At 41.4% G+C, this 10,872-nt stretch overlaps 1 protein-coding gene across 3 annotated transcripts; it reads left to right on the top strand.

The window, feature by feature from the left end:
• The first annotated feature begins 4,236 nt into the window (after positions 1–4,236).
• si:ch211-284e13.5 (uncharacterized protein LOC793850 homolog) lies at positions 4,237–6,886 on the top strand. Of its 3 annotated transcripts, XM_042093066.1 has the most exons (4): positions 4,237–4,322; positions 4,990–5,363; positions 5,485–5,817; positions 6,026–6,886. In XM_042093066.1, the coding sequence occupies exons 2-4, from the start codon at positions 5,033–5,035 to the stop codon at positions 6,568–6,570; spliced, it is 1,209 nt and encodes a 402-aa protein (XP_041949000.1). In that variant the 5' UTR covers positions 4,237–4,322; positions 4,990–5,032; the 3' UTR covers positions 6,571–6,886. The 3 variants fall into 3 exon arrangements, with proteins under 3 accessions (XP_041949000.1, XP_041948999.1, XP_041948998.1); XM_042093065.1 differs by having other exon boundaries at positions 4,263–5,363; positions 6,050–6,886; XM_042093064.1 differs by having other exon boundaries at positions 4,263–5,363.
• Positions 6,887–10,872: the final 3,986 nt, after the last annotated feature.

The following is a 10,872-nucleotide window of genomic DNA, read 5'->3' as shown; positions in this document are numbered from 1 at the left end:
CATGCCTACCAGTGTCTGCAGTTGAGCAAGGGAATAAGCCTAGGCTACCACATACAACACTTAACAAATACAAGTGAGACATAGTATGGTAAACGTAGATAAACCTAAAATCTAGATAGGAATATAGTACCTAATCTAACATAATAAAAACAGTGCAATTATCTAAATACAATTGTATTAAACCAATTTATGTGTTGCCTTTTGTGAATTTATTTGTACTTGATTGATTAATTGATTGATTGATCAACTGACTGAATGATTGATTGGTGAACTGAGTGGCTGATTGATTGATTGACGTGTGTGTGCCAAGTTTGGACTATATAAATATGGGCTGTATATGAGCTACAAGTTCTACCATAATCCACCAGGAAGCTGTCAGTGCATTTCCTGAGCTTATGGAGACCTGTATATGTTAACAGTAGCGGAATGGTATGGTCGGGAGAATTCCCGGTCGGCCAGTTATGTATTGAGGCCGAGGAGATTACTGTGAGCTTAAAAAGAGCATGATATTGCTGTTTGTATAAATTCTTTGCAGTGAACTGTGTAATCACAGCCGTAGTAATAACGTGGTAACAACCATGATGGCCTAACATGCAGGTTATGAGATATATCAGATGTCTTGATAAGGGAGGTGGCACAGTCCGAATTCTCTTTTTCTTGACTTCTTAAGCACATTTAACATCATCCAACCCCTAATGCTGCAGGACAAACTAGGATGCGGGTGGATCCACACCTGTTGTCATGGATAATGAACAACCTCACGGACAGCCCACAGTTTGTCAGGTTGAAGGACATCACATCCGAGACTGTGGTCAGCAGCGCAGGTGCTGGTTCCCCTTCTTTTCACTCTCTACATGGCGGACTTCAGTCACACATCCGAGCTGTGCCACATTCAGAAGTTCGCTGATGACACAGCCATCGTCGGGCGCATCAGGGGTGACCAGGAGGAGGAGTAGCCTACAGGAGTCTCATCAGTTTGGTGACTTGGTCGCCTGGTGCCACTCAAACCACCTGCAGCTCAACACTACCACAATTAAAGTGACGGAGGAGGACAGGGGAGCAGAGGCCTGAACATGCACACAGTGCAAGGACTGGACTGATTGATCTATTAGTACTATAGTCCTTGTGATGGCCCTCTCTCTCATAGTACATCTCCACAGAAATAAGTATGCATTAACAACACTATCCTGCACTTAATATTTATTCTAACTATCTTTTTTATATATACTTCTTATCTCTAGGACCTAGAATCTATGACCATTTTTAAATAAATAAACAAATAATGTAAAAACATAACGCTCACCTTGCTGGTGGGCCGAAATATCAGAATGCAGGGCTCTTTGAAGTAATGGTTTAGTAAAAATGTAGACAATTCAATGAGCTCAACATAGTTAATACTAAAAGGTCAAATTCAAAAGGTAAGCTGAATAGTGCTTGTTTTTTTTTTATTTTAATGGTATAATAACTAGATGCCACCCAGTCCAGCACATTTTTTCCACAAAAATATGTCACGCTTGTCAAATTGTGTTCATTTCCTACTTTGTTCCTTTTTTGTGTGTTTGTAATTGAGTGTGTGCAGTGTGTGTGTGTTTTTGTGTGTGTGTGTGTATGTGTGTGTTTGTGTTTGTGTATGTAGGTGTGTTTGTATAGGTGCATGTGTGTGTGTGTGTTTATGTGTTTGTGTGCGTGTTTGTGCGTGTCGTGTGTGTGCATGTATGTGTAGTGTGTGTGTGATTACGTGTCTTTGTGTGTGTGTGTCAAATCAGGGAACCACCTACTCTTTGCGATAAGTGCCATGGGATCTTTAACAACCATGGTGAGTCAGGACCTCAATTTAACATTCATGCAAAGGAAAACATCTCCTGCAGTACAGTGTCCCTGTCACCGCAATAGGACATTGGAATTGATATTTGTTTGGTGGCTTTTGGCCACATGGAAGAGTGCCACCTACTGGCCAGCCACCAACACCACTTCCAGCAGGAACATACTCTTCCAAGGAGGTTTCTTATCCAAGTACTAACTAAGCCTGTTTAGCTTCAGTAATTCAGCAAAGTCAGGGTATCTGCTGGTCTGGCTGCTGGCTAAAAACAAAAGGTGAAAGGCATATATGATTCTAACTGTCTCACTGAATTGCATTATGCACACTCAATTCTCATTGGTATCTGCTAGACAACAAGTGCCAAAACATGATTAGTTCATAGATTTCACATGTAAAATAAATTTTATACAACCCCACCCCCATCGTGCCTGTTCATAATTCTGAGAAATTCTTGAATTGTGTGCATGTGTACGTGTACGTGTTTATGTGTGTGTGTGTGTGTATGTGCATGTGCTTGTGGGTGTGCCTGTGTGTGTGCATGTGCATGCATGCGTACGTCTACTGTGTGTGTATGTGTCATACGTATGATTACTGTGAATGTATGTGTGTGTGTGAATATCTGTTTATGCACATGTGTGCATATGGAATGGGTGACCCCTGGAGGCAAACATACACAAAACATGGTCATTCTAAGCCCTACGGTTCTCAAGATATTCACAAAAAACTCTGTTGGTGTACGGTCACTAAATGTACACATAAATTAATTTATTGTATAGCCCCCCATGAACGAAAGTCCACGAAACTTGGCAAAGAGTATACTTATACTATACTTAATTTTTTGCTTTTTAATTTTTAACTAGGTGCTGTATACATGAATTGAGTGGTAATGGGATGGGTTGACATGGCCCCTTAAGACCAACATACAAAAAAATGTGGTCCTCCTAGGCCCTAAGGTTCTCGAGATATTCACAGAAAACTGTGTCCGGCCACCTACAGGCCAGTTGGTGTACAGTAACATAAATTAATTTATTGTATGGCCCACATGAACGGAATTCCACGAAACTTGGCGTGCATTCAAAGGGTGTCATAATGATCCTGCACTACCAATTTCGTGCAGTTTTGACCATGTTAGGTCACAGATACCTGCGATTACAACACCTCATTACAACCCTACGGTTCTCGAGATATTCACAGAAAACTGTGTCTGCCCTGCCCTCCTTTCGGGTGGGGGGGGGTCCAGTCCAGCGGGGGGGTTACAGATCAAAACGAAAAACAATGGTTCCATGCTATCCTTGTGGGGCTACATGCCCACCAAGTTTCGTGCACCCCGGTCTTTCAGTGTCCTTCTCTGCGCGGCGGTCATAATAATGAGTATGATATAAGTAATAAAACTTCAAAGGGTAGACACATAAACTTTTTTATATGAATTCAGTTCAGGTCAGTGTACAAACATACTTACAGGCTAAACTTCACAATGACGATTAGCTCAGATACAAAAACATCATGCCAATAGCAATGAATTTAGTGATTTGCTGGCCATTCTTTTTGGCAAATTAAACAGTTTATAATCCCATTATTGTCCAGTGTTCAGGGGTCTATCCCTGTTTAAGGGTCTATCTCTGCATCTGTGAGATAGTTACTCGGAAAACCATTGGGCCAACATGCACTAATCATATGTCCATTTTTGTATTTACACACCCCAATACATTTTAGCAATTGTCCTCTCTCTAGATTGTGTCTATTTTTGGAAACAATATAACATTGATAATATGGCAGGATATCATATTTCCTTGCTTCCTGAGCTCTATTAATTTAATTGTACAGCAAGTCCAAACATAATAATAATAATAATATTAAGAAGTATCATTAAGGATGTCGCCCTATTTATTCTTTAAAGTTGAGATGGTTCTTGAGCACAATAATTTCATTACTTATAATTCTTGTTATATGAGTCTACATGACAATAACCTAGCCTACTTGAACTTGAAATAGCCCTATAACACACAAAACAAATGAAACCGCCTATAGATCCATAAAGAATCTGGGTAAACATTGTGCTGTCACGACTACATTATATTTTATCGTCGTTTGCAAAATTATAATTTTCAACAAAGTCATACTGTGTGGCTTTAATGAAACCTGTCATCTCGCGGGGCGGGTGCTTTCAAAAATGACAAGCATGCGTAAACATGTTGGCCAAATGCAATACATTCCTGAGTTTTGTTGGGTTTTTACCATAGGTTTTTACAACAGCATTATAACAAGTATACCTTACAAATAAGAACAAGACATGATTTGCACTATATGCAATATGAATTAATATCGTTTCATAATTGTGTTTCAAGAGGAATATTTTAAGAACCTCAGAAATATGTTAAGAGGCCCACTTTAATCGGCCATCATAACAAACAGGAAGTGGGCACTACGGTCAAAGATTGTTAACAATCTTTGCTACGGTGCCACTGTAAACTTTCCCTAGAAAACGCTGAAGGTGTTTGTGATGGTACATTTTCCTGTTATCGTTTTATGTTAATACGGATTCTGCCATAAAACTTGAATATTGCCAACATTTTTTTAAGGAAAAGGTTGTATCGCTTACAGCGATGGGCCGCTATGATATCTGGTGTAACCGCAGGTAGACAACGTTAGTTAACGTTAGTTAACGTTAAACAGCACGATAGCTAGAAGCTAATGTTTTAGCTACTGGTTAACGTTAAGCGCTAAATTGGTACACCTAACGTTAATTGCCAACGAGGAAACTTAACAAACGCTGGTCGTAACGAGCAGTTGTGAAAACTAACTTCATTACGTTTCGCACAAATATAACATCAGTGTTAGAACCTCCTTTGTCTTGTGAGCTGGCTAGCTAGGCAACGTTCACTATAGCCATTGAGCATCCTCATATCTACGTGGCTTTCAAGCAGATGCAAGCGTTGGTCTCTTAAAAAACGAGTTGCAAATATGTCGGCGAATGAAAGTACCAGCTCTTCTCTTGTCGCAGAGCTATCCTTCTCTTTTCAGGACGAATTGACCGCAACCATTCAAAATGCGCTTGGGGTGGCTGTGGAGATAGCTGTTGTAGAGATCACCAAACTGGTCACTCAAGTGCTGAGAGGCGTGAGAGACCAAATGCACGAAACGTTAAGTGATAATAAATCTCTGAAATTTAGATTACAGGCCGCAGAACTTGAACTTAGTGCAGTGCGAGATCGTATGGAAGAACAACGCCACACGAGTTATGTGAAGAAAGATGCAGCTTGTAACATCGACATTCAGCAGGTTCATGACCAGCTAACCTCCTTAAGCACAGGTCTGGTGCAAACAGCCGTAAACATCAGAACACAGGACTGTGAGATCAATGGTGAAGCGCTTTCTAATCATCGTGTCACCGACTCCGCTGATGTGAAGGAAATATTTGGCATTTTGGATGAGCCACCCGATACTGAAACCTTTTGTGAGATCCGCGAGGATGGACGTGTGTGTACCCAAGACATTAAACAGGATGTGACCGAGGAGCCTCAGCTACAATCTCAGGAAGGGCCTGGTACGTTCTTCTTCCCTTTTCAGCCTATACTTGTAGATATCCTTAATACAATTAAGCAGGGCTAGGCATAATTTATTCCTACTCTGATAAAAGATATAATCTGATTTATTCTGTTCTCTAGTGACCAAGGAGGAGCAGTTGGGATTGCGGTCCTGTAACCAGAAAGAGACTTCACATTTCAGTGAAGAAAGTTCAGCCAGAGCTCAGAGTGCCCCACAGGCCTTGCCTGATGATCAGTCCAAACTATCTGGGACTGCAGTCAAAGTCGAGGTAACAGCCCAGAACTGCAGCTCGGGCAGTGTCTCCTATGGCACAGAGGGAGATGATGGGGACTTTGGAGCAGACAGTCTGTCTCTTGCCCAGTCCCAGCTCCTGGAGGACTGGAGGCCTGAACCCTTGCAGCTCCAGGGCTGTGATGCAGACACTTTCACTCCATCCACGAGCCATTCTCTTGGTAAGTAGGGTGGGTTGAAGCATCACTGTGTTCAAAAGTGTTCTATTTACCAAACTATTAACCTTAGTAATGAAATTGAGTTTTTTTTGTATGTATGGAGAGTGAGTTGTTGTGAGATGTGCTATAACAATGGATTATATTTATTTTTGCACATCTATCTAGTGTAAATAGGTGCTGAAACATTTAATTGTCTGTGTTTGATTCCTAGCCGACTCCCCGATCTTCTCTGCAGACATCCCTGACCTGGCGCTACTGGCTCAAGCTGGCACAGGGCATCCTGTGCCTTTCTCCAAACCCTACTCGCACAGGAACCCTGTGGCACCCCCGACGTCCAGCTCAGCTCAGAACCAACCGTACCCACCCCATTCGCGAGGCCAGCAGCATGTGTGCAAGGTCTGTGGCCAAAACTTCCGTTTGTCCGAAGAGCTGCGCCGGCACCGCAAGAACCACATCCGGAGCCCCAAGAAGAGCCTGTTCCCGCCAGGCCGCAGCCCCTACCACTGCTCCCTGTGCGGCCGCGACTTCAACCGCATGGAGCACCTGAAGATCCACCAGCGTATCCATACGGGCGAGAGGCCCTATGCCTGCAGTGTCTGCAACGCTCGCTTCCGCCACTCCTGGGCCCTGACACGACACTTCCGTATCCACACCGGCGAGAAGCCGTATGCCTGTGGCATCTGCGGTAAGACCTTTCGGAACTGCGGGGGCTTGCGCTTCCACCAGAGATCTCATGGAGTCGGGGCCGTGGGCTGAGTGTCTTGATGGCAGGCTGTTACGCAAAAGACTTGGAGCAGTCATGGGATTTGAAGCTTGGTTATGCTTGGACTTGGAAAGTGAATACTCTTCTTCTGGCTGGTCTTGGTTAGGTCAGAAGAGGCATTTTGCTTATAATTGCTTCTCTGCATTATTACACACATGATGCTGTTGTTGTGCTATCCACACCCGACAGCTAGGGCTGTTACACACGAAGACTGACTTTTTGAATTTGTATTTTGTACAGCTTGAAATATTTGAGAATATGTTGCATAAATGATGGCCCAATAAAGGAAAGTCCTAGTCACAGCGGAAATTGCTAACAACTACTCCGAGATCCTTTTTTATTTCACAGTCAATCTACAGAGACATCAGGTAAAGAAATGAAAGCATAAATTGTAGGCATAGTGAGGCCATCCTGAAAATATTTTTGTTTGCAGTAACAGGCAAAAAAAAAAATGGGTCGGTAGATAGGTCTATATATATATATATATTTTAGTACAATTTTGGTCATGGTGATTACGTAGGTATGAATTTAAACACATTTGCATATTGTGACGTCACTGAATGGGTCTTCAACCCGTGCCTTCAGGCGCACCAAGTCTTTGTCAAAAAACATGTTCATTGACTTTTTAGTACTTCAACAAAACAAGTGGCTACTAACATTAACAGGTAGGATGCATGCTAGTTCCAAATCAAGGCTGTTCTGCTAGTGGTCAAGAATGCAAACTCACCATCATTGCAGGAGCAAAGGGGTCTTCGCCTGCCCCATCATGATGGAAAATGCATTCGTTATGTTGTTGGGTGGTGGTGGTGGGTCACTTTGAAATGTCAATTTAAAAGAAACTACTTTGATTTGAGGGTCACTGTAGCACGTCCTCAATTGTTTCAAGATCCTCCACCAAAACTTTAGTGGTCTCCTTGAGGTCAGTGGACACGGTCACCGTTAGACGAGGGGAGAAGGGATGGGAACAGATCTGGGCAGTTTTTCCAGAACTTCGTGCCAAGTTCAAGTGGTGCAGAGATGTTTTAATTTATTTTTAACTAATTTAATTAGTTTTGTGGGCATCTGTGGCCTTCTGGTTAGCACTTCGGACTTGTAACCGGAGGGTTGCCGGTTCGAACCCCGACCAGTAGGAATGGCTGAAGTGCCCTTGAGCAAGGCATCTAACCCCTCACTGCTCCCCGAGCGCCGCTGTAGCAGGCAGCTCACTGCGTCGGGATTAGTGTGTGCTTCACCTCACTGTGTGTTCACTGTGTGCTGAGTGTGTTTCACTAATTCACGGATTGGGATAAATGCAGAGACCAAATTTCCCTCACGGGATCAAGAGTATATATACTTATACATATATGATTTTACTGGATTTTTCAAACACACAAATATTTGCTCCACAAATACTTATACTTAATGCATTTTTTAGATGTATTACTATGGTGCCTGAACCCGTATGACTTTGAACGGTGACCGCAAACATTTTATTTACTGCAGCCGCAGCCATTATTACAGACAAGCGCGAACCATTGACAGTGAATGAAAGAAGCAAACATATTGTCCATAGTGTGACATAAGTAAACCAATGGTGTAAACATAATCATAGATGACGCCATGGGTTTTAATTTAAAAGAAAACGTAGCCTGCGTTTGTATGTAGGCAATTTATATTCCCAATACTTACTAAAAAATTTGAAGAGTAAAAAAAAAAAAAAATCGGTCGGTTTTAATGCAAGTTTACAACCGGCAAGTCGGTCGGACTAAAAGGGGAAAAAAATATATATATATTTGGGTCGGTCCTAAATTGATAGGCTCAGTTAGGTTACGGCAAACAAAAATATTTTTAAGGATGGCCTGAATGCTGTTTTAAAGTATATTTCTTTTTAGTCCCGTTAATGTAATGGTGACATGAATATATTATGTTTTTTTTTTAGCTAAAGCTGAACATTCCTTATTTTCCTCCATGACCTTGAATCCTGAATATGTTAAGTCATGCTTTTTGTCTTTGTGAAAGGCACACATGTCTGAATTTTTTTTCTTCTTTTAAACTTGCATTCTGTACCATTGTGTTAACCAAACTTCGCACTCAACTATTTGTAGCCGAGGTGTTACAAACTGTTCACAGGCTCAAGCTGGGTTGTCGTCATGTGCCTCCTTTGCTATCGTGCAAACTTTAGAAAATGGTACTTTAGGAAACAAGAGCTGCTGGTAGCAGCATAATCATCATTTAAACTTTTATTTATTTATTTAACACTCTATTTGGATAAGTCTTAATTGAGATTAAAAATGTCTGATGCAAAAGTTGCTTATAGTCATATTGCCGTTTAATTAATAAACTTCTGTTATCATTTCATCATCAATGCATATGTCTGGATGTTTTTCATCATCAGTGCATATGTCTGGCTTTAGCGAAGCCTTTAAGTATTTTTAAAATACAAGACTGATGAAGCTTCATTAAAAGGGGTTAGAACAAGGTCATCTAGGATCTTACATATTGACTCTTCTGGACATTGAATTGTCCCTGAGGTGTTTGCTTTATTTCTTGGGATTTGTCTCTGCTGCAACAAGAATGGAAATAGGTAGTTAGTGATTGTTGTTTGCATTATCATTATTAGTTCAAGTTGTTTATTGTCATGTACTTATAAAAGGAATTATAAGTAATAAAATTCCTTGTGCTCAAGAGCCAGCTCAACCATGGCCGTAGCTCCCATAGAGGACACCGAGGTCATATCCTCGGTATTTTTTTCTTCAAGTTTCGTTTAATTTATTAAGTAGGCCTAGCCGACGAGACAATTATCTTTGCAACAACCGTCACGTGATAGCCGACTCGACTCTACTTTCGTTTTGACATGTCCTAGGTAGGCTATCGCGGAGTGTGTCCTAAACTAATTAACGAACGCAACGCAGCTCACATAGTTTAAAAATAAACTTCAAAATAAACTTGACGTCTTGTTAATTTCTGCCAGTAGGCTAATCTTAATTCACCTGACCTGAACAAAGGCTGTCACAAAGTTAACGTTTTGGAAAGCCAGCAGAAGAGCAGACAGAAAAGGAGGGAAGGTGAGAAATGTAGGCCTAGGGCTACCAATGAGATGCTAAATAATGAAAATGTATGTTGAAATTCAGTGGAGATGCAGTTAACCTGCATTGAAAACGAAGCTATATCAATGTTATATAGGATGGATAATGTTGTGAAGGATATTATCTCATGGCACAAATATTAGGCTACTTTTTGTCAAATTATATCAATTATTGTTCAGTAATTTAGAGACTTGTTGTTTTAAGAAATCCAACACAGGAGATGGGGGATAGAAATCAGGCAGTTGAGAAGAAGAAGAGGGAAATGATTAGTGAAGGGCCCTCCCAAGTGAGAGTGTGACACTCACTGTGTCAGAAGGTAGCCTACAAGATCTGCAGCCTATGACCCTGCAAATTATGCAACATTTGCTACACTGATGAGGAGAAGCAGCTCATTCCTAATATTCTTAATAACAGATGGAGCAGGGTCCAGTATAAATATCCAAAGCCAATTTGGGAAAAGGCTCAGATGGTGCATCTAAAAACAATAATATTGTGGAAAAGTGTGTTGGTTCAAGTTATAAACAAAACATGTTATAATCTGAAGAAATATACGGTTGTTGGCAAAATTGGGGGATTTCTAGCGACGCCCCTGACCTCGGTATTTGAAAAATCCTGGCTAAGGCCTTGAGCTCAACCACATCCGGAGTCCCAAGAAGAGCCTGTTCCCGCCAGGCCACAGCCACAGCCCCTACCACTGCTCCCACCTGAAGGGGTTGATGAAATGGTGTGTGGGTGTAACTTACTAGTAACTAACTTAATTACCCATACCTTTAAAGGAAAACACAAGCTACAGGTTACACTAAATTGCCTTCACCTTACAGCCGCAGGGATATCTTTTACCAACACCACTCCCACTCGTCTCATATTCAGGGGTGTCAGACTGGGGGTAAAAAAAACTACTGATTATAGGGGCCCAAGGGGAGCCCTTGAAAAGTCTGGAATATATTTTATTTCACCTGGATATTTTCATTTCCTAATTCAATTTCATTTACATTACATTTCATTTACATTTTGTACACGAAAAAAGACTATCTAAGGTCTCACCCACCCCCTGCTATTGCGCCAAATGGTTTAGTCCATTTGCACACATTTTGTTTATGTTCGTTCAGTTGAGCATCTGGTGGAGCGCAAACTTCTGCTGTAGAAATGTCTTTCTCAAAGAAAGCCAAATCAGGCTACCAAAAAAGAAAGAAAAGACAGGAGAGAAAAGGAGAGAGGAGAGAAAACAAA

The sequence above is a fragment of the Alosa sapidissima genome, chromosome 5, assembly GCF_018492685.1.
Source record: "Alosa sapidissima isolate fAloSap1 chromosome 5, fAloSap1.pri, whole genome shotgun sequence".
Classification (NCBI taxonomy): domain Eukaryota; kingdom Metazoa; phylum Chordata; class Actinopteri; order Clupeiformes; family Clupeidae; genus Alosa; species Alosa sapidissima.
This window is presented reverse-complemented; position numbering and strand designations above follow the sequence as displayed.